At 39.3% G+C, this 25,076-nt stretch overlaps 1 protein-coding gene across 1 annotated transcript in view; it reads left to right on the forward strand.

The window, feature by feature from the left end:
• Nucleotides 1-25,076, forward strand: part of DOCK3 (dedicator of cytokinesis 3) — a 480,644-nt gene that overhangs the window by 104,117 nt on the left and 351,451 nt on the right. The window contains exon 4 of the mRNA XM_034658384.1: nucleotides 16,004-16,059. Coding sequence (XP_034514275.1) covers nucleotides 16,004-16,059 — 56 coding nt within the window. The remainder of the gene's footprint in view (nucleotides 1-16,003; nucleotides 16,060-25,076) is intronic.

The raw sequence follows: 25,076 nt of genomic DNA on the forward strand, positions 1-25,076 counted from the left end.
AACTTTGTGTGTTCATTATCCCGGAAGCTGTCCAAACCCCAATATTTGTTCTTATGGGAGTTACATTATGAAGGCATGATTTATTAAATCATTGGCCTTTGGTGATTAGCTCATTCTCCAGCCCTTCTCCCCTCCCTGGGGTTGGAGAGGTGAGCTGAAAGTTCCAACCTTCTAATCACATGGTTTCCCTGACATCTCCTATTCTGAAGCTATCTGGGGCCCACCAAGGGTCACTTCATTAGCATAAACCCCAGGTACAGCTGAAAGTGGCTTTTCAGAAATAACAAAGTTGATGCTTCTCCTATTCTTCTTATCCAGAAATTCCAAGAGTTTTAGAAGCTCTTGTGTCAGGGATTGGGGATGAAGAACTATATATTATTATATCACAATATCACAGTCAGTTTTGTGTCATTTTAAATTTTTCTGATTTATGACTCACTGCTTCTTTCCTCTGTCCCCTCCATTCTATTGTTGAGCCCATCCAGCATCTTCTGTTTCTTTGTTGAGACATTTTGTTTCTTCGCTGAGATTCTTTTTTTTCATGTTTCATGCATATTTGTAATTGCTTACCTGAATCATTTTTGTGATGGCTCCTTTAAAATATTTGTCAGATCACATCTCCAAAGGCAAGAGAAACAAAAGATAAAATGAACTTATGGGACTTCATCAAGATAAAAAGCTTCTGCACAGCCAAGGAAACAGTCAAAAAAACTAAGAGACAGCCCACAGAATGGGAGAAGATATTTGCAAAGGACACTACAGATAAAAGACTGGTATCCAAAATCTACAAAGAACTTCTCAAACTCAATACACGAGAAACAAATAAACAAATCATAAAATGGGCAGAAGATATGAACAGACACTTTTCCAATGAAGACATACAAATGGCTAACAGACACATGAAAAAATGTTCAAAATCATTAGCCATCAGGGAAATTCAAATCAAAACCACACTGAGATACCACCTTACGCCAGTTAGAATGGCAAAGATAGACAAGGCAAGAAACAACAATTGTTGGAGAGGATGTGGAGAAAGGGGATCCCTCCTACATTGTTGGTGGGAATGCAAGTTGGTACAGCCACTCTGGAAAACAGTGTGGAGGTCCCTTAAAAAGTTAAAAATTGAACTACCCTATGACCCAGCCATTGCACTACTGGGTGTTTACCCCAAAGATACAGACGTAGTAAAGAGAAGGGCCATATGCACCCCAATGTTCATAGCTGCATTGTCCACAATAGCCAAATCATGGAAGGAGCCGAGATGCCCTTCAACAGATGACTGGATTAAGAAGCTGTGGTCCATATATACAATGGAATATTACTCAGCTATCAGAAAGAACGAATTCTCAACATTTGCTGCAACATGGACGGCACTGGAGGAGATAATGCTAAGTGAAATAAGTCAAGCAGAGAAAGACAATTATCATATGATTTCTCTCATCTATGAAACATGAGAGACTATGGACTCTGAGAAACAAACTGAAGACTTCAGAGGGGAGGGGGGTGCGGGAATGGGATAGACTGGTGATGGGTAGTAAGGATGGCACGTATTGCATGGTGCACTGGGTGTTATACGCAACTAATGAATCATCGAACTTTGCATCGGAAACCGGGGACGTAATGTATGGTGACTAACATAATATAATAAAAAAACATTAAAAAAAATTTGTCAGATAATTCTAATATCTTTGTTTTCTTGGTGTTGGCATGTATTGGTTTTTTTTTTCCCATTCAAATTAGGATCTTCCTGGTTCTTGGTATGATAAGACCTGGACCTTTAGGTATTATGTTGCAAGATACTGCTTTTATTTAAACCTTTTGCTTTATCTGGCTTTTGTGATAGTGCTGCTGTAGGGGAAGGACAGGATTTGCCTCATTACTGCTACGTGGGGGTTGAGGTCCATGGTCCTGAAACTCAGCTCTGTTAACACTGAAGTGTGCAGGCTCCTTGTTACTGTTGAATAGATGTGGGAATTCTAGCTTCCTAATAGTCTTCCACTGATTATTCACTGTCTGGAAAGCATTGTAGAGCCTTCTGCTGTTCCCCATGTTACCTCTGATACGACCAGGAGGAGGGTGGTGTCCTTGTCATTGCTGAGCAATGGTGAAAGACCTCACTCTCTCTTAGGCCTCTTCGGACACCAAAGGGAAGTGATGGAGGAGCCTCATTAATGCTGTTTAGGGGTAGAAGTTCAGGTAGTCTCCACTGCCACTTGGTGGTAGTTATTGCCCACTTGGGTAGAGAGTGTTGACTCCCCACTTGGCCTTTTCAGCCACTATACCAGTGCAAGTTTTGAATATGTTAATTATAGTCCAATTATGGTGAAAGTCCAGTTTGTCCAGTTAACCTTGCTTGTGTGGATGAGAGCTGGACCATAGTTTTTTTTCCCCCTTTCTTTTTTGGTGATGTTTGGAAGCAATATAGTGGTTATTACTGAGATGTTTTCTTTGTTGACAGGCTGACTCTTTCCTGGTTCTTAAGCTAGAGAGAACAGTCTTTTTTGTCTGTGCCTGTTGGGGTTTCTTGGTTTCTAGCCTTTTCAGCTTCAAATAGCTGATGTATAAGGTAAAAGAAAATCTAGGAAATTTACCACTGGTTCTTTCTTGCATCTCAAGGTCCCTAGTTGGTCTGCCTTTTTCTCTTTCTCAGAATCTTCCTATTTTTTAAAAATATATTTATTTCTAGAGGGTTTTTTTATATATGATATACATGCATCCTTATATACGATGTTATATATTTGTGTGTTATATATATATGTGAAATATATATATTTATGTATATATTACATATATGGTTGTATTACATATATTACATATATGTCCACAGTTTTTCATTGTACTTAGCAGGAGGAATAGTAAAAAGTATGTCTCATCCATCTTCCTGGAAGCATACGCTAATCCTATGCATTTTTAACTTTTTACTATTCTAACTTTATAGATAATGGGTTGTCATCATTTAGTTTTGGTTGCATGCAATTGTGTTTTATTCTATTTTAAGTCCAGATGCTGCCAGAGAGGCTCATTTCTCTCATTCCCTCTCCAGAGTACTAAATTGGGAGTTCCATGACTGAGAGGTAGAAAGAGTTTGGGAAAGTGGCACATAGGTTTTTTTGGGTAGCATTAAAGAGACACAGAACCTACTGTACATCAGACTCTATCAAGAAGCCCACCCATTAACTGCTGGGAAAGCCCCACCCATGGATTTCCTCACTGGCCCATGAGCATCCCCAGTGCTTTGTGTGCCTCACACTACCCCCACCCCCATGCTGCCACTGGCTCAAAGTGCATACTCTTTAAGGTGGTGGCAAGAGCAAGCTTTAGAAGACTGTTCATGAATACACATGGAAAGCAGGCAGAATCTGCAGTCCAGAGACCATGAACTTGAATTATAGTGCCACCTTTGGGAAGACACAAGAGAGGCTGTCAGCACTCAGCCTGGTGCATTGTCGAATCAATAAAAGGCAATCATGCTGAAGAATTCTGCCACAGAAGTGAGCAAGAAGCATGGATCATGTTCATGGAAGGTTTGAGAAATTTACAGAATCTCTAAGAGGAATGATGGAAGGTATTTCTACCCTGATGGTAATTAGTAAAGACTAGAGGAGGTGACTGTTACTTCACATGTGAAGACCATAACACAAAACTCCAAGAAACATGAAAAATCAAGGAAGCTAATTGAATTTAAATTAAAAAAAAAGAAAGGAAAAACGAAGAAACATATGCCAGCAAAGGACCACAGTAATCTTCCAGTAACTGAATCTAAAGACCTGGAGTTGTACTCAAACAATGAATCATGGAACACTACACTAAAAACTAGTGAAGTACGGTTTGGATTTGAATTTCCCTGATGGCTAATGATTTTGAACATTTTTTCATGTGTCTGTTAGCCATTTGTATGTCTTCATTGGAAAAGTGTCTGTTCATATCTTCTGCCCATTTTATGATTTATTTGTTTCTCCTGTATTGAGTTTGAGAAGTTCTTTGTAGATCTTGGATACCAGTCTTTTATCTCTAGCATCATTTGGAACTATCTTCTCCCATTCCGTGGGCTGCCTCTTAGTTTTTTTGACTGTTTCCTTGGCTGTGCAGAAGGTTTTTATCTTGATGAAGTCCCACAAGTTCATTTTATCTTTTGTTTCTCTTGCCTTTGGAGATGTGTCATGAAAAAGGTTGCTTTGGCCGATGTTATAGAGGTTGCTGCCTATGTTCTCCCTAGGATTTTGATGGATTCCTGTCTCACATCGAGGTCTTTCATCCAAATGTTGAGAACTCGTTCTTTCTGATAGCTGAGTAATATTCCATTGTATATATGGACCACAACTTCTGAATCCAGTCATCTGTTGAAGGGCATCTCGGTTCCTTCCACAATTTAGCTATTGTGGACAATGCTGCTATGAACATTGGAGTGCATATGGCCCTTCTCTTCACTACGTCTGTATCTTTGGGGTAAATACCCAGTAGTGCAATCCCTGAGTCATAGGGTAACTCAATTTTTAACTTTTTAAGGGACCTCCACACTGTTTTCCAAAGTGGCTGTACCAACTTGCATTCCCACCAACAATGTAGGAGGGATCCCCTTTCTCCACATCCTCTCCAGCAATTGTTGTTTCTTGCTGCAACGTGGACGGCACTGGAGGAGATAATGCTAAGTGAAATAAGTGAAGCAGAGAAAGACAATTACCATATGATTTCTCTCCTCTATGGAACATAAGAACTAGGAAGATCGGTAGAGGAAGAAAGGGATAAAGAAAGGGGGGTATACAGAAGGGGGAATGAAGCATGAGAGTCTGTGGACTCTGAGAAACAAACTGAGGGCTTCAGAGGCGAGAGGGGTGGGGGGATGGGATAGACTGGTGATGGGTAGTAAGGAGGGCATGTATAGCATGGTGCACTGGGTGTTATACACAACTAATGAATCATCGAACTTTACATCAGAAACCAGGGATGTACTGTATGGTGACCAACATAATATAATAAAAAAACATTAAAAAAAACTAGTGAAGTACTGTATGGTGACTAACATAGCATAATAAAAAAAAAGTAAAAAAAAGACAAAGGCATGGAGATCTACAATTTATTTGAAAAGAATTCAAAAAAGCTGTTTTAAGGAAATTTAATGAGCTAAAGAAAACACTGAAAGACAATTCAATGAAATTAGGAAAACAGTACATTAACAATATAAAAAATTTGTCAAAGAGATTGAAATAATGAAAAAGAACCAAACAGAAATTCTGGAGTTGAAGAACTCAATGAACGAAATGGAAAAAAAAAATGCAGTATAGCACATCAACAGTAGGCTTGATTAAGCAGAAGAAAGAATCAGTGAAATTAAAGAGGAACTTTGAAATTATAAGTCAGAGGAAACCTGAAAAAAAAAAGGAAGAGTGAAGAGAGCTTTCATGAAAGGTGGTACATATCAATGGGACCAATTTGTGAATCACTGGAGTTCTAAAAGGAGAAGATGAGGGAAAAGGGGCAGGAAGCCTATTTAAAGAAATGATGGCTAAGAACTTTCCAAATCTAGGGAGAAATTTGGACATCCAGGTTTGTAGTGTTCATAGGTCACCAGACAAACTGAACATGAAGAAATCCCCTCCAAGACACATTATAATAAAATTGTCAAAGTCACAAGGAAAGATTTTAAAAGCAGCAAGAGAAACAAAGTTTGTAACTTATAAGGTAACCCCCCCCATTAGACTATCAGTGAATTTCTCAGCAAAATAGTACAGGCCATAAAAGAATAGGATAATATATTCCAAGTGCTGAAAGAAAAAAAAAAAACCACCAACCAAGAATACTTTATCTATCAGAGCTGTCCTTCAGAAATGAAGGAGAGATATAAACTTTCCCAGCTAAACAAAAGCTGAGGGAATTTACCACTAGACCTGCCTTACAAAATGTAAAAGGAGTTCTTCAAGCTGAAGTGAAAGGACACTAATTAGGAACATGAAAACATGAAAATATAAAACACACTGGTAAAGGTAATTACATGGTCAGATTTAGAATACTCTAATACTCTGATAGTATATTAACTCTAGGATTAAAAGATGATAGTATTAAAAACATAGCTACAATAATTATAAAATATACAATATAAATACAGGTAAATTGTGACTCAAAAACAATAAAAGCAGGGGAGAGTAAAAGGGTAGAGTTTCTGTATATGATCAAAGTTAAGTTGTTATTGGTATAAAATAGACTGTTATAAGACATGTTACATAAAACCATGGTAACCAAAAAGCAAAAATCTACAGCAGAATCATGGAAGATGAAAGATATGGGAATCAAAGCATACCACTATGGAAAACCATCAGTTCACAAAGGAAGGCAGCAAGAGATGAAAGGAGCAAGGCAATTATAAAAGAACTGGAAACAATAAGATAGCATTAGTAAGTCTTTACCTATCAATAATTACTTTAAATGTAAATGAATCATGAAACATTACATCAAAAACTAAGGATATACTGTGTGGTGACTAAAAAAAAATTATTATAAAAATAAATGTAAATGGATTGAATTATCTAATCAACAGGCCTAATGTGGCTGGATTGATTCAAAAACAAGACCCAACTAATTGCATGCAGCCTATAAGAGACTTATTCCAGCTTTAAGGATAATGTAGGATGAAAATAAAGGGATAGAAAAAGATATTTCTGAGCAGACTGAGAATGGGAGCTCCGGGAGCACACGCGGGACGGCTGGCGGCTGGCGGGCCACCTGCACCGGGGAGCAGGCGGACCGCGGACCCACACTCTGGAAACAGCAGACTGAGTCCGTGAGCCGGGAGCGTGTGCCACCAAGCATCTCATGGAGCTCCGGAGCTCCGGTGTGCTCACTGGATCGAGGCTGAGACTGGGCGCTCCGGGCGTGCACGGGGTGGCTGGCGGCTGGAGGGCCACCTGCACGGGGGAGCAGGNCACCTGCACGGGGGAGCAGGCGGACTCGCGGTCGGCACCCGCGAGACACCAGACTGAGACGGGGAGCTCCGGGAGCCCACGCGGGGCGGTTGGCGACTGGCGGGGTTGGAAACACAAAGGACAGAGACGCGCCGGCCCTGGAAGTGAGGGCTGGGACGCCGGGTGTGGGGCGCACAGCCCGGGATGCTGCAGGGTTGAGCAGCACCAACAGAAACAGAGTTAAAGTGGCCAGAACATCAGTGGAGAACGATCGAGATCCCTCTGTTCTGTGACAGAGGCTGAATTTCAGCCGCTGCTGCTCTGACTCTCAGAAGAGGCATAGCAAACCGCCAGGGAAAGCCGCCAGAGAACAAAAGCCCGGAAATACCGGCTCACAGGGTGCCCATCCCCATCCCCCCTCGCAAGGGACACAGAGACTCTACCCAAACAGGGTTTTCTGAGTACCTGCAGGCAGGCCCCTCCCCCAGAAGGCAGGCTGAAAAATCAAGAAGCCCACAACCCGGAGCGCCTGAGTGGCGCAGTCACCAAGCACCTGTCTTCGGATTAGGGTGTGATCACAACGCTCCGTAAGGAGTCCTTCATCGGGCTTCTCCACCGGGAACCTGCTTCTTCCTCTCCCACTCCTCTGCTTGGGTTCCCTTTCTTGCTGACTGTCTCTCTCTCTCTCAAATAAATAAATAAACTCTTTAAGGAAGAAGCCCACATCCCTAAGATCTCTATAAAACAAGGGCGCACGGCCTGGGTCCCAGTCAACACTTGGGCTCTGGACAACCCTGCAATCTCTCTTCATCAGAATGACGAGAAGGAGAAGTCCCCCCCAGCAAAGAAAAGATAATGAGTCTGTGGCCTCTGCCACAGAATTGGCCTCGGCCACAGAATTAATACATATGGATGTATCCCAATTATCAGAAATGGAATTCAGAGCAACAATGGTCAAGATGATGAGTAAACTTGAAAAAAGCATCAGAGAAAGCGTTGCTGAGAATATAGAATCCCTAAGGGCAGAAATGAGAGCGAATCTGACAGAAATTAAAAATTCTATGAGCCAAATGCAGTCAAAACTAGAGGCTCTGACGGCCAGGGTCACCGAGGCAGAGGAACGCGTTAGCGAATTGGAGGATGGGTTAGTAGAAGAAAAAACGAAAATAGAAGCTGGTCTTAAAAAAATCCACGCCCACGAATGTAGATTACGGGAGATTACTGACTCTATGAAACGATCCAATGTCAGAATCATCGGCATCCCTGAAGGGGTGGAGAAAAACAGAGGTCTAGAAGAGATATTTGAACAAATTGTAGCTGAAAACTTCCCTAATCTAGCAAGGGAAACAAGCATTCGTGTCCAAGAGGCAGAGAGGACCCCATCCAAGCTCAACCAGGACAAACCTACGCCACGGCATGTCATAGTGCAATTCGCAAATATTAGATCCAAGGATACAGTATTGAAAGCGGCCAGGGCAAAGAAATTTCTCACGTACCAAGGCAAAGGTATCAGGATTACGTCAGACCTGTCTACAGAGACCTGGAATGAGAGAAAGGCTTGGGGGGGCATTTTTAAAGCTCTTTCAGAGAAAAACATGCAGCCAAGGATCCTTTATCCAGCAAAGCTGTCATTCAGAATTGATGGAGAAATAAAGACGTTCCAAAATCGCCAATCATTAACCAATTTCGTAACCACGAAACCAGCCCTACAGGAGATATTAAGGGGGGCTCTATAAAGGTAAAAAGGCCCCAAGAGTGATACAGAGCAGCAAGTCACAACCGATACAAAGACTTTAAAGAGAAATGGCATCATTAAAATCATATCTGTCAATAATCTCTATCAATCTAAATGGCTTAAACTCTCCCATAAAACGCCACAGGGTTGCAGATTGGATAAAAAGACATGACCCATCCATTTGCTGTCTACAAGAGACTCATTTTGAACCCAAAGATGCATTCAGACTTAGAGTAAGGGGATGGAGTACCATCTTCCACGCAAATGGACCTCAAAAGAAAGCTGGAGTAGCAATTCTCATATCAGATAGACTGGATTTTAAACTAGAGGCCATAGAGAGAGATACAGAAGGGCACTATATTATTCTTAAAGGAAGTATTCAACAAGTGGATATGACAATTATTAATATATATGCCCCCAACAGGGGAGCAGCAAGATACACAAGCCAACTCTTAACCAAAATAAAGAGACATATAGATAAGAACACAGTAATAGTAGGGGACCTCAACACCCCACTATCAGAAATAGACAGAACACCCTGGCAAAAACTAAGCAAAGAATCAAAGGCTTTGAATGCCATACTCGACGAGTTGGACCTCATAGATATATATAGAACACTACACCCCAGAACCAAAGAATACTCATTCTATTCAAATGCCCATGGAACATTCTCAAGAATAGATCATGCTCTGGGACACAAAACAGGTCTCAGCCAATACCAAAAGATTGAAATTATCCCCTGCATATTCTCAGACCACAACGCTCTGAAATTGGAACTCAACCACAAGGAAAAACCTGGAAGAAACTCAAACACTTGGAGGCTAAGAACCATCCTGCTCAAGAATGACTCGATAAACCAGGAAATCAAAAAACAAATTAAACAATTTATGGAGACCAACGAGAATGAATACACAACGGTCCAAAACCTATGGGATACTGCAAAGGCAGTCCTAAGGGGGAAATACATAGCCATCCAAGCCTCACTCAAAAGAATAGAAAAATCTAAAATGCAGTTTCTATATTCTCACCTCAAGAAACTGGAACAGCAACAGAGGGACAGGCCTAACCCACTGACAAGGAAGGAGTTGACCAAGATTAGAGCAGAAATCAATGAATTAGAGACCAGAACCACAGTAGAGCAGATCAACAGGACTAGAAGCTGGTTCTTTGAGAGAATCCATAAAATTGATAGACCACTGGCAAAACTTGTCCAAAAACAAAGAGAAAGGACTGAGATTATTAAAATTATGACTGAAAAGGGAGAGGTCACGACCAGCACCATTGAAATTGCAAGGATTATTAGAAACTTTTATCAACAGCTATATGCCAAAAAACTAAACAATCTGGAAGAGATGGAGGCCTTCCTGGAAACCTATAAACTACCAAGACTGAAACAGGAAGAAATAGATTTCTTAAATAGGCCAATTAACTATGAAGAAATTGAGTCAGTGATAAACAACCTTCCAAATAATAAAACTCCAGGCCCAGACGGTTTTCCTGGGGAATTCTACCAAACATTCAAAGAAGAAATAATACCTATTCTCCTAAAGCTATTTCAAAAAATAGAAACAGAAGGAAAGCTACCAAACTCATTCTATGAGGCTAATATTACCTTGATCCCCAAACCAGGCAAAGACCCCCTCAAAAAGGAGAATTACAGACCGATTTCTCTAATGAATATGGATGCCAAAATCCTCAACAAGATCCTTGCTAATAGAATCCAACAGTACATTAAAAGGATTATCCATCATGACCAAGTGGGATTCATACCTGGGATGCAAGCATGGTTCAACACTCGCAAATCAATCAATGTGATACATCATATCAACAAGAAAAGACTCAAGAACCATATGATCCTCTCAATTGATGCAGAAAAAGCATTTGACAAAATACAGCATCCTTTCCTGATTAAAACCCTTCAGAGTGTAGGAATAGAGGGTACATTTCTCAATCTCATAAAAGCCATCTATGAAAAGCCTACTGCAAGCATTATTCTCAATGGGGAAAAGCTGGAAGCCTTTCCCTTAAGATCAGGAACACGACAAGGATGCCCACTCTCGCCACTATTATTCAACATAGTACTAGAAGTCCTTGCAACAGCAATCAGAAGACAAAAAGGGATCAAAGGTATCCAAATCGGCAAAGAAGAAGTCAAACTGTCTCTCTTTGCAGATGACATGATACTCTATATGGAAAACCCAAAGGAATCCACTCCCAAACTATTAGAAGTTATAGAACAATTCAGTAAGGTGGCAGGATACAAAATCAATGCCCAGAAATCAGTTGCATTTCTATACACGAATAACGAGACTGAAGAAAGAGAAATTAGGGAATCCATCCCATTTACAATAACACCAAAAACCATGCGTTACCTTGGAATTAACTTAACCAGAGACGTAAAGGACCTATATGCTAGAAACTATAGATCACTTTTGAAAGATATTGAGGAAGACATAAAAAGATGGAAAAATATTCCATGCTCATGGATTGGAAGAATTAACATAGTTAAAATGTCCATACTACCCAGAGCAATCTACACTTTCAATGCTATCCCGATCAAAATACCGAGGACATTTTTCAAAGAACTGGAACAAATAGTCCTTAAATTTGTATGGAACCAGAAAAGGCCCCGAATCTCCAAGGAACTGTTGAAAAGGAAAAACAAAGCTGGGGGCATCACAATGCCGGATTTCGAGCTGTACTACAAAGCTGTGATCACAAAGACAGCATGGTACTGGCACAAAAACAGACACATCGACCAATGGAACAGAATAGAGAACCCAGAAATGGACCCTCGGCTCTTTGGGCAACTAATCTTTGATAAAGCAGGAAAAAACATCCGGTGGAAAAAAGACAGTCTCTTCAATAAATGGTGCTGGGAAAATTGGACAGCTACATGCAAAAGAATGAAACTTGACCACTCTCTCACACCATACACAAAAATAAACTCCAAATGGATGAAAGACCTCAATGTGAGACAGGAATCCATCAAAATTCTAGAGGAGAACATAGGCAACAACTTCTATGACATCGGCCAGAGCAACCTTTTTCACGACACATCTCCAAAGGCAAGAGAAATAAAAGATAAAATGAACTTATGGGACTTTATCAGGATAAAGAGCTTCTGCACAGCCAAGGAAACAGTCAAAAAAACTAAGAGACAGCCCACGGAATGGGAGAATATATTTGCAAAGGACACCACAGATAAAGGACTGGTATCCAAGATCTACAAAGAACTTCTCAAACTCAATACACGAGAAACAAATAAACAAATCATAAAATGGGCAGAAGATATGAACAGACACTTTTCCAATGAAGACATACAAATGGCTAACAGACACATGAAAAAATGTTCAAAATCATTAGCCATCAGGGAAATTCAAATCAAAACCACACTGAGATACCACCTTACGCCAGTTAGAATGGCAAAGATAGACAAGGCAAGAAACAACAATTGTTGGAGAGGATGTGGAGAAAGGGGATCCCTCCTACATTGTTGGTGGGAATGCAAGTTGGTACAGCCACTCTGGAAAACAGTGTGGAGGTCCCTTAAAAAGTTAAAAATTGAACTACCCTATGACCCAGCCATTGCACTACTGGGTGTTTACCCCAAAGATACAGACGTAGTAAAGAGAAGGGCCATATGCACCCCAATGTTCATAGCTGCATTGTCCACAATAGCCAAATCATGGAAGGAGCCGAGATGCCCTTCAACAGATGACTGGATTAAGAAGCTGTGGTCCATATATACAATGGAATATTACTCAGCTATCAGAAAGAACGAATTCTCAACATTTGCTGCAACATGGACGGCACTGGAGGAGATAATGCTAAGTGAAATAAGTCAAGCAGAGAAAGACAATTATCATATGATTTCTCTCATCTATGGAACATAAGAACTAGGATGATCGGTAGGGGAAGAAAGGGATAAAGAAAAGGGGGGTAATCAGAAGGGGGAATGAAACATGAGAGACTATGGACTATGAGAAACAAACTGAAGACTTCAGAGGGGAGGGGGTGGGGGAATGGGATACTGGTGATGGGTAGTAAGGAGGGCACGTATTGCATGGTGCACTGGGTATTATACGCAACTAATGAAGCATCGAACTGTACATCGGAATCCGGGGATGTACTGTATGGTGATTAACATAATATAATAAAAAAAAGATATTTCTGCAAGTGGAAACCAAAAGAGAGCACAGGTACCTATACTTACACTGGATAAAATAGACTCTAAGACAAAAACTATATATAGAGACCAAGAAGGTCATTATATAATGATAAAGGGATCATCTCATCAAGAAGATATAACAATCATTCATAAAGATGCATCAGAAACTAATATATTAATATATAATAAGTATATGAAACAAATACAGATTTGAAGGGAGAATTAGATAATACAATAGCATTGGGAGACTTCTTTAGTAGATAGATTATCTGAGCAGAAAATCAACAAACTGTACTGTACTTGAACTGTACTTTAGACCAAATGAACCTCACAGACATAGATAGAACATTTCATTCACCAGGAGCAGGATATACATTCTTCTCAACTGAAGATGGAACATTCTCCAGAGTAGATCCTATGACAGGTCACATAGCAAGGCTTAGCAAATTTAAGAAGATTGAAATTATACCATGTATCTTTCAGACTACAGTATATGAAAGTAGAAATCAATAATGGGACAAAAACTGGAAAATTCACAAATATGTGCAAATTAAACAATACAGTTCTGAACAACCAGTGGGTCAAAAAAATCACAAAGGAAATTAAAAAATACCTTGACAAATTAAAATGGAAACAGCATACTGTGGGATGCTGCAAAAGCAGTTGTAAGAGGGAATTTTATAGTAATACATGCCTACAGTATGAAAAAAGAAAGATGTCAAATGAACAACCTAACTTTACATCTCAAGGATCTAGAAAAAGAACAGACTATGCTCAAATTTAGCAGAAGGAATGAAATAACAAAGATCAGAGTGGAAAAAGTGAAATAAAGACCAGAAAAGATTAACCAAACTGAGAACTGTTTTTTTTTTCCTTACGATTGCCAAATCCTTAGATAGACTAAAGGAAAAAGAGGAAAGACTCAAGTAAAATGAGACATGAAATAGGAAACAATAAAAACTACACCATAGAAATAGAAAGGATTATAGGAGAATGCTATGAACAGTTAATGCCAACAAACTGGATAACCTGGAGGAAATGGATGGATTCCTAGAAACATATAACCTACCAAGGATAAATCAGGAAGAAATAAAAAAAACTGTTAATCATCCAAATAATGAGTAAGGAGATTGCATGAGCAACCAAAATCTTCTTTTTTTATTATATTATGTTAGTCACCATACACTACATCCCTAGTTTTTAATGTAAAATTCCATGATTCATTACTTGCGTATAACACCCAGTGCACCATGCAATAGGTGCCCTCCTTAATACCCATCACCAGCCTATCCCAGTCCCCCACCCCTCTCCCCTCTGAAGTCCTCAGGCAACCAAAATCTTCTAACAAATAAAAGTCCAGGACCTGATGACTTTACTGGTGAATTCAACCAAACTTTAAAAAGTCAATACCAGTTCTTCTCAAACTCTTCCAGAAAATTGGAGAGTAGGGAACACTTCCAGACTCATTTCATGAGGCCCGTAATACCCTGATATCCAAGCCAGATAAGGACACTAAAGGAAAGGAAAACCAAAGGCAATATCCCTGATGAATACAGATGCAAAAATTATCAACCAAATATCAGCAACCTGAATTTAACAGCATTTTTAAAGGATCATATGCCATGATCAAGTGGGGTTAATCCAAGGGACAAAAGGATGGTTCAACATTATCAAACTAATAAATGTGATACACTTCATTGATAGAATGAAAGATAAAAATCATGTAATCATTTCAGTAGATGCAGAAAAAGCATTTGACAAAATGCAACATCCTTTCATGAATAAAACTTAGCAAATTGGGTTTAGAAGGAACCTGCCTCAACATAATAAAGGCCATGATATGACAAGCCCACAGATAATATCATACTCAATGGTATTGAAAGCTTTTTCTCTAAGGTGAGCAACAGGACAAGGGGGCTCACTGTCACCACTCCTGTTAGAGTACTGGAAGTCCTAGCCAGAATGAGCAGGTAAGAAAAGGAAACAAAAGGTATCCAAATAAGAAAGGAAGAAGTAAAATTGTAAGTGCTTGCAGATGATATAATATATGTAGAAAATCCTATAGACTCCACCAAAAAAACTGTTAAAACTAATGAAAAATTTAGTAAAGTTGCAGGATGCAAAATTAACACAATTTAGTTGTGTTTCTGTTCACTAACAGTGACATATCTGAAAAAAGAAAGGCAACAGTCTTATTCAAAATAGCATTGAAAGCAAGTACAAACTTAGGAATAAACTTAACCAAGGAGGTGAAAAGATCTGTACATTGAAAACTATAAAATGCTTTACTGTAGTCCAGCTGCTGATGGCCTTGTCTGATATAGATTTGTTATTGGCAGTGGTATATACAAAGTATAAAAAAAAATTTAGACCATTTGTGTTTTATTTGAAGGGATTTTCATACATCAGGAAAAGGAATGAAGAACTGATTGGAAAACTTAATTGTTTTTTAAAACAATTCATTTTTTTATCCCTTAGGAATTGAAATCAAATTATGGCAAATATCAAAACGGAAACTCTAATGGAAGAGTGAAAGAAGAAATGTTTATGGAAACTTCCAAATTGATTCATTTTTGTGAATATAAATGTGAGCCAGAGTCTGAGAATTCTTTCTCCAGCTTAGAGCTGGATAGCATTGGTGATAATAGCTGGTTAGGTGATATTGTTGGTTTTATAGATACATGCCAAGCTCTATAAGTCTATATCCTGGGAGTGATTAGATGGAATATTTCCAATCTGTAACTTAAAAAATCTTTTTGGTAGTTGCTTAAGATCACAGTTTTCTTCTGAGGATAGACTCTGAGTGTGAATGACAATGAAATTCCTATCTAGTGTATATAGTTTGTGCAACTTTGCATTCTTAATATGCAAAGTGGTTGCTTCATCAAGATATCTATTATATTGGTTTTTTAAAAGATTTTATTTATTTATTTGAGAGAGAAAGAGCACAAGCACAAGCAGGGGGGTGGCAGGCAGAGGGTGAGGGACGGCAGGCTCCCCGCTGAACAGGGAGCCTAATGCAGGTCTCCATCCCAGGACCCGAGCCTAAAGCAGATGCTTAACTGACTGAACCACGCAAGCTCCCGTCTGCTGTATTGTTGATAGAGTATTTCCATGCTGAAATCTGGCTGCTATTTTAGTATATATTAGATGTTAATCACAAATTTCCTTTTCTAATGAGAAATCTTTTCTCTTTTACAGGGGATCTTTCCTGCAAATTACATTCACTTGAAAAAGGCAATTGTCAGTAATAGGGGGTGAGTAGTTGACCTTACTAAATTTATTTATAATTTTTATAGCTTGCAGAGGAAGGTTTTTTCTTTTTGGTTTGTAGTATAAAATATGCTATTAACATGTTTTCCTGCCAAAAAATAAATTTGCCTTATTGCTTTATCATATTCTGAGGACATAACCACTTCTTAAAATACCAACAATTTTAATCTGTTTTCTTGTATACTGGAAAGGTAACTTGGGGTGTTGTGAATTTTATAAAAACAATTATGCATGCAGCATGTTTTTTACAATAATTTACATTTTGAGAATAGTTTCTGATAGGATAACAAGCACAATCTCTGATAGAAGAGAGACAAGATGTAAAATATCAAAATGTTAACATTTGTTATTTTTGCATTCAGATTATGAGTGATTTTTAGAAATTCTTTACTGTCATGCCCTAATTTTAAAAGTAATAAGTATGTATTACTATAAAATTGTGATTTTATTTTTCAAAATTTATCATTTTAAAATAAAAAATTTAAGATACTATGTGATAGCTTTTTGTACTAGAAATAACACTTTTGAACAGAGGTTGAGGAAACATCAGAGTTTAGTTAGGGTTGAGTCAGGAAAAGAGAAACTTATGAGTCACTTTATATGCTAGATTTTAATGTAGGGAATTGTGTACACACCTGTTTGAAAAATGAAAGAAAAAAGAGGAAATATCGATATAACCCAAAATAATAACTGCAGAAAGAAGTCTATACTCTAATGGCTGGGGAAACAAAAGATAATAGGTTGGTGATACCAGAACTCAGGAACTTGGAAGATGGATCTTGAGACACTGGAGCTCAAATTCTGAGGAGAGGACATCACATGGCTGCTGCTGGTATGTATGTAGAAGAGCAGTGAGGCTGTTTCTGGGAATGTCAAAAGCAACTGGAGGCTGGAACCAGTTTTCTATGGTGGAGCAGTTTACAAGAACAGCAGAAAACACTTCTTTTTTCCTTTTCCCCAGTATCTTTCTAGTGCCCCCCACCAGACAAAGGAGTTTGTGAAGCAAAGTTGGCAAGTTCCAGCCTCAGAATCAGTGCTTAGAAGGGTGGATTTAGAGATGAGAAGTATTAGTAAGTGACTGGTATGCCTTCTAAGATAAAATTTGTTATTGAGGCATAGTAAGACGAATAACTAAGAAGATTCTGATATGAATGCATGACCAGCATACTTTTTATTGTTCCCCTTCTTCTTTTATAAAATATCAGACAGAAGGATATAGAGACAGGAAACTCCAAAATCCTTTCAGTGAACCTTTGCAACATATAATCTACTACTTCAAATTTATAGGTAAGAACTGCCAAAAGCATCAAGATTGGATAGAAGTTGTATGGAAAAAGGAAAAGGGAGTGTCTAGGAAGGCATATATTTCTGAAATTACTAATAAAATACATTTTCTGAATGTGAATGTCTCACCTTGAAACACAAAAATAATACCCCTAATTTATAACACTTAGTTTAATAATGGGACTGATGAGAACTGATATGTGGCAGAAACTACATGGAAGTGAGATGAGAAAAGGAGGTAGAATGTTTGGGATCGAGAAATAGAGTGCCTCAGAAGATGCCAGCAAAATCATATATTTCCTGATAATAAGGGACTCATCTTAAATCGAGGAGCAATGTTCCTATTTATAATAGTTGTAAAGGAAATTGGGGACCACTTTGCTAGCAGAAAATCCATACCTAGATTCAGTTTGTTTCAGGAAGGCAAAGGAGATTCAGCTTAAAGAATTATATAGAGCAGCCATATTTGTAGGAAGCACTCTTTCTCCAAGGGAGCAGAGAAACAGTCTTTTTGATATACATCTTAGAAAGCTACATAGAATCAATTCAGTTTACAAACCTCTTGCAGTTTGATGGCCCAGAATTATATTTCTTTTTTTTTTTTTAAGATTTTATTTATTTATTCGACAGAGATAGAGACAGCCAGTGAGAGAGGGAACACAAGCAGGGGGAGTGGAAGAGGAAGAAGCAGGCTCATAGCAGAGGAGCCTGATGTGGGGCTCGATCCCGCAACGCCGGGATCACGCCCTGAGCCGAAGGCAGATGCTTAACCGCTGTGCCACCCAGGCACCCCCAGAATTATATTTCTAAAATATGAAGAAAGCATTTAAAAAATTGTCTTCAGGTGTTGAAGAGCAGTCAATGTAGGAGGATCTTCTTTCTCCAAGTTTTTATTTAAATTCCAGTTAGTTAACATACAGTGTAATATTAATTTCAGGTGCAGAATTGAGTGATTCAACACTTCCATACAACACCCAGTGCTCATCACAAGTGCCCTCATTAATCCCCATCACCTATTTCACCCATTTCCCCACCCCTCACCCTCTGCAACCAGTTTTTTCTCTGTAGTTAAGAGTCTGTCTCTTGGTTTGCTTCTCTCTCTCTCTCTTTTCTTCAAACATAGGGAGGATCTTGAGGAACTTTGATTCTTGAAGGAAGGGGGGATGCATATGGGAAGAGTTCATGTTTACTTTGACTTTTTTTCCCCACAGAAAATTCTTCAGTTTGCTGTGATGTTGTGCAGCAAGCAGATACCAAACAGAAAGTGGTAATCTTTCAGGGATGAGGAAACAGACTTTGGAGTTTGGAACTCTCAGGGAGACTGATAAGAAGTAAGAGGTTAAAACCCAGAGAGTAGAGAACCTCAGAGAATTAAGACCTTAATCTGCTTACAAATTCCCCCTAAGTACTTGAATGAGTTCTAGCTTCTTTTGGACTGTGTAAGGCTCCAGGAATCTTAGTAGAACAGTACAGCTTGCAAATTGAGTAGACTTTACCAGCCACTTAATATTGGTGAAAAAATATTAGTGTTCAGGGACTGTCAAGTTATAGGGGCCTTGGTAAAATATTTGGGCCTTCTGTTGAGATCCCTAAAGGAACATACCCTATATGTAGGGCCATGCCCTTGGATAAAGGACCAAACCAAAGGTATGTGGGCAAAAGTGAAATGTGTAACAAAGTGTAAACCTCTGAAAACACAAAGGATGTTAGAAAAATAAATGAAAACACTCAATACTATCATCCAGAAATAGAAATTTATAATGGGTTAGTGTATTTCCCATTTCTTTATGGTATTTTTAGTTTGTTTCCTGTTTTAATTCTCTTTTATCCTTTTCCCCTCACTCTTATAAATACTACCTTGATGATACATCTCTTTTTAGTATCTTTTTTCCTCCTTAATTTCTGTGATGATTCTTGTTTCCATTCTTCTTCTTGGGCCCACCTTTTTTATACTTTTCAGACTCCTATTCCTATTCCAAGCCCTTAAATACTATTAATTCATGAGCTTTGTCTCTACTCTAATCCTTTACATGCAAAGTGTGCCTGTCTTGTTCAGGTATAGTAAGGGAGATGCTTTGACTACAGTGTGTGGAGGTGAGATCAGTAAAAGGAGAGGAGTCCAGAGTGGCAGCAAGGGGATAAATATTGTCAGGCCTTGTTGGCCATGTCAGGGGTGTTATCTTTTATTGAATGAGCCAGGGAGCCACTAAAAACTTTCAGAAGGAGAAGGGACATGTGTAATTTTAAAAATGTTACTCTAGGCTGCTTTGTTGAGACTAGAACTATAGTGGGGCAAGATCAGAAACAAGGAGACTTGGTAGAATATTATAGGAGTCCACGGAAGACAAAATGATAACTTGGATTCATGTATTCACTGGAGTGATAAGAAGCAGTAAGGTGCAGTGTATATTTTGAAGTTAGAGCTGGATTTCCCGAGCATGTAGAGGAGACAAAGAGGAATTGAAGATGACTCCAGGATTTTTTGTTTCAATAACTGTGAGGATGTGGTTGCCATTCACTGAAATGTGTAAGTTTGGGAAGGGATATGTTTTGGAGAGGAAATCAAAGGATTCAATTTTGGACATGTTAAATTTGAAATGACTCTTAGATACGCAAGTGAAGATGTCAGGTAAGCAGTTGACTATGAATGTGGAGTTCTGGGGAGATTTTGGAGCTTCAGACATAGATTTAGAAGTCATCAGCTTTCACATGATATTTAAAGCTGTAGGGCTGGATACGAACAGAAAAGGAATTATTATAGATGAAGAAGAAGTGAGGTGAAGACAGAGTGCTGGGAAACTGTAGTGTTTAAAGATAGGATGCAGAGGAGAATCAGTGGAAAGAATCTGAAAAGTTGTAGCCAGGGAGGTAGGTAGGTAATGAAACAGTAGGGTCTTGGAGACCAATAAAAAAATATTTAGAGGACAGACTAATTAAGTATGTCTGGTGTTGAAGTTGAGTAAGAATGAAGATCTTGTTAGGAACAGTGTAGAGTGGTAAGAGTGAAAGCCTGATAAGAGATTTGAGAAAGAATGAAAAAAGAGGAAGTAGGAAACAGTAAAGACTCAAGTTATGGCCCTTCAACCATAACTGAATGGCAGATGCAACATTCTTGGTTTGGGGATAATTTTTCTGTGTAGTCCTTAAAAAAAAATCATCTAGGGCACCTGGGTGGCTCAGTCGGTTAAGTGTCTGACTCTTGATTTCAGCTCAGGTCATGATTTCAGGGTCATGAGAACGAGCTCCACGTTGGGCTCCTCACTCAGTGGGGCAGTCTGCTTGAGATTCTCTCTCTCTCTCTCCCCCTCCCTCCCCCTCCCTCCCCCTGCTCTGTGTGTCACACACACACACACACACACACACACTCTCTCTCTCTTTCTCTTTCTCAAATAAATAAATGTTTTAAAAAAAATCTGATTCAAAATAAGTCAGTTAGAGAAAGACAAATGGCTCAGTCGGTTAAGTGTCTGACTCTTGATTTCAGCTCAGGTCATGATTTCAGGGTCATGAGAACGAGCTCCACGTTGGGCTCCTCACTCAGTGGGCAGTCTGCTTGAGATTCTCTCTCTCTCTCTCCCCCTCCCTCCCCCTCCCTCCCCCTGCTCTGTGTGTCACACACACACACACACACACACACACTCTCTCTCTCTTTCTCTTTCTCAAATAAATAAATGTTTTTAAAAAAATCTGATTCAAAATAAGTCAGTTAGAGAAAGACAAATACCATATGATTTCAGTCATGTAGGATTTAAGAAACAAAATAAATCAACATAGGGGAAGGGAAGGAAAAATAAAATAAGATAAAAACAGAGGGAAGCAAACCATAAGAGACTCAACTTTAGAGAACCAACTGAGGGTTGCTGGAGGGGGCATACGTTGGGAATGGGATAAATGGGTGATGGACATTAAGGAGGGCACTTTCTGTGATGAGCACTGGGTGTTATATGTAAGTGCTGAATCACTAAAATCTACTCCTGAAACCAATAATACACTATATATTAACTAACTTGAATTTAAATTTAAAAAAATCATCTGTATAACACCCCAGTGGGTGTTATACGCAACTAATGAATCATGGAACTTTACATCAAAACCAGGGATGTACTGTATGGTGACTAACATAATATAATAAAAAAATATTATTATAATAAAAAAATCATCCGATTCTTATCTAGTTTTTTATTTTGAACAGTTTCAAATCTATAGACAGGTTATAAGAATAATATAAGTTACACTTACATTCATTCCCTTAGATTTACCAGTTACCAAAATTTTTCCATATTGAACTCATTTTCTTCCCCCAGCCCTGCTTTTAACTGGGATAGGCTGGTGATGGGTAGTAAGGAGGGCACGTATTGCATGGTGTACTGGGTGTTATACGCAACTAATAAATCATCAAACTTTACATAAAAAACTAATGAAGCATCAAACTTTACATCGGAATCTGGGGATGTACTGTATGGTGATTAACACAATATAATAAAATAAAATTAAAAAAAAACAGGATGTACTGTATGGTGACTAATATAATATAATAAAAAATTATTAAAAAAGTAAGTTTTAGACATTTTGAGACTTCACTGTTAAGTATTTGAGTATGTATCTTCTAAGAAAAAGGACATTCTTCACGTAGTCACAATATAATTGTTATATTTGAGAACTTTAAATGATACAAATAGTACTTATGAAATATCTAGTTCATATTCAAATATCCCTAATTTTCCCCAAGAATGTCCTTTATAGTGGCTTTTGTCTGTTTGCTTTTTTTGGTGGGGGCATGGTCCAGGTACCAATCAAGAATTAAGTATTGTCAGGCTTCCAGTTATGGATTATAAGTCATGGGGAATAAAGGTACAGCATAAAGAATGTAGTCAGTGATACTGTAAAAGTGTTATATGGTGACAGAAATTGTGGTGAGCATAGCATAATGTATAGAGATGTTGAAATACCATGTTGTACACCTGAAACTAATGTAATATTCCATGTCAGCTATACTCAAATAAAAATTTTTTTTAAAACTTCATTATTGGTATAGAAATGCAACAGATTTCTGTACATTGATTTTGTACCCTGCAACTTGACTAAATTTTTGTATCAGTTCTAGCAGTTTTTTGGTGGAGTCTTTTGGGTTTTCTACATAGAGTATCATGTCATCTACAAAGAGTCAAAGTTTGACTTCTTCCTTGCCAATTTTGATGCCTTTTATTTCTTTTTGTTGTCTGGTTGCTGAGGCTAGGACTTCCAGTGCTATGTTAAACAACAGTAGTGAGACTGGATATCCCTTTTGTGTTCCTGAAAAGGATTTTTCCCCTTTAGGGGAAAAGCTCTCAGTTTTTCCCCACTGAGGATGATATTAGCTTTGTGTTTTTTGTGTATGGCCTTCATTATGTTGAACTATGTTCCCTCTGAACGTATTTTGTTGAGGGTCTTTATCATGAATGTATGTTGTACTTTGTCAAATGATTTTTCTGCATCTGTTGAGAAGATCATATGGTTCTTATCCTTTCTTTTATTAATGTGTATCACATTGATTGATTTGCAAATGTTGAACCACCCTTGCAACCCAGGAATAAATCGCACTTGATCTTGGTGAATGATTCTTTTAATGTACTTTTGAACTGTGTTTGCTAGTATTTTGTTGAAAATTTTTACATCCATGTTAATCAGGGATATTGGCCTCTAGTTGTCTTTTTTAGTGGGGTCTTTGTCTGGTTTTGGAATCAGGATAATGCTGGCCTCATGGAATGAGTTTGGAAGTTCTCCTTCCATTTCTATTTTTTGGAACAGTTTCAGAAGAATAGGTATTAACTCTTCTTAAGGAATAACACAGAGGATCATAGGGAAAGGGAGGGAAAACCGAATGGGAAGAAATCAGAGAGGGAGATAAACCATGAGAGACTCTTGACTTCAGGAAACAAACTGAGGGTTGCAGAAAGGGAGGTGGGTTGGGGGACGGGGTAAAGAGTGATGGGTATTAAGGAGGGCACTTGTGGTGAGCACTGGGTGTTATACTGAACTAACGAATCATTGAACATTACATCAAAAACTAAATGTTTTAGGAATCTATAAGAACAAAGCATTTCTATCAATAACCTAGCTTCCAGAAGGAAATGTAGATACAATTAAATGTCCTTATAACCTGCGGCCCATTGACAGATACTTGAAGTGGGCAGAGTGTAGTGTTCCTCCACGAAGTTCCCAACTATCTTCATATTAATGCCTTGCTAGAGGGAAAGACAACCTTAACTCAAAAATGGCAAGGCCTCCAGTATCCTGTGAATCTTTAACATTAAAATCCTTTTGAAAACCTTCCTTTTCCTTACCTCCTCCACCCCACAGTATATAATCAGCCACCCCTCACCACCCCTGACAACCCCAGTGCTGCAGCTCTTTCTGCCCATGGGTCCTGTCCCTGTGCTTTAATAAACCACCATTTTGCACCAAACAAAAAAATAATGGTGTTTTATATGCTGGCTAACTGAATTTAAATTTAAAAAAATAAAAAAGAGGAGAGAGAAAAAGATGGTGAAGGAGTAGGAGACCGCTCTTTCAGCTGGTCCCCTGAGTCGAGCTGGTATGTACCAGACCATCCTGAAAACCCACGGAATCAGCCTGAGACACAGTAAGATACATCTGGATCTATACAAACGAACATCTCCAACGCTGAATATTGAGGTAGGAAGTGGGGAGCTGTGAATCCGTGCACAGATATCAGAAGATAAATGGAATGGGGGAGGGAGCCGCCATGCTTGGGCACCGGGAAGCAGTAGCCACCTGCACTGGGGAGCGGTCCGGACTCGAAGACCAGACTCGAGGACCAGCACCCACGAGAAAGCAGGCTGAGACCATGAGCCTGGGAACGTGCGAGCGACCAGAGCGAAAACCAGAGCCCCGGAGCACTCACTGGAACTGGACTAAAACCAGGAGCTTGGGAGCGCGTGCGATACCAGACTGAAAACCAGCACCCCAGAGTGTGTGTGAACCACACTGAAACAGAGCTCGGGAGCACGTGCGGGAACCAGGGGTGGCTGGTGGTGCTAGAATCACAAAGGACAGAGGTGTGCTGGCCCTGGAAGTGAGGGCTGGGACACAGGCTGTGGGGCACACAACCCGGGACGCTGCAGGGTTTTTGGCAGCACCGACAGAAACAGAGTTAAAGTGGCCAAGGAGCTCAGTGGAGAGTGGACTGCGATCTCTCTGTTCTGAGACAGAGGCTAGGATATAGCCACTGCTGCTCTGACTCTCAGAAGAGTCACAGAAAACTGCCAGGGAAAGCACCAGAGAACAAAAGCCCAGAAATACCAGCTCACATTGTGCCCAATATCATCCCCCCCTTGCAGAGGACAGGGTGACTCTATCCAAACAGGGTTGCCTGAGTATCAGTGCGACAGGCCCCTCCGCCCGAAGGCAAGCTGAAAAATCAAGAAGCCCACATCCCTAGGGTTCCTATAAAACAAGTGTACACTGCCTCGGTCCTGGTCGATAATTTGGGCTCCGGGCATCCCCGCAACCTCTCCTCATCAGAATGATGATGAGGAGAAATCCCCTCCAGCAAAGAAAAGATAATGAGTCTGTGGCCTCTGCCACAGAACTGATGGATATGGATATAACCAAATTGTCAGAAATGGAGTTCAGAGTAACAATGGTCAAGATGATGTGTAGACTTGAAAAAATATTAATGAAAATATTAACGAGAATATAGAATCTCTAAGGGCAG

The sequence above is a fragment of the Ailuropoda melanoleuca genome, chromosome 4 (assembly GCF_002007445.2).
Source record: "Ailuropoda melanoleuca isolate Jingjing chromosome 4, ASM200744v2, whole genome shotgun sequence".
Classification (NCBI taxonomy): Eukaryota; Metazoa; Chordata; class Mammalia; order Carnivora; family Ursidae; genus Ailuropoda; species Ailuropoda melanoleuca.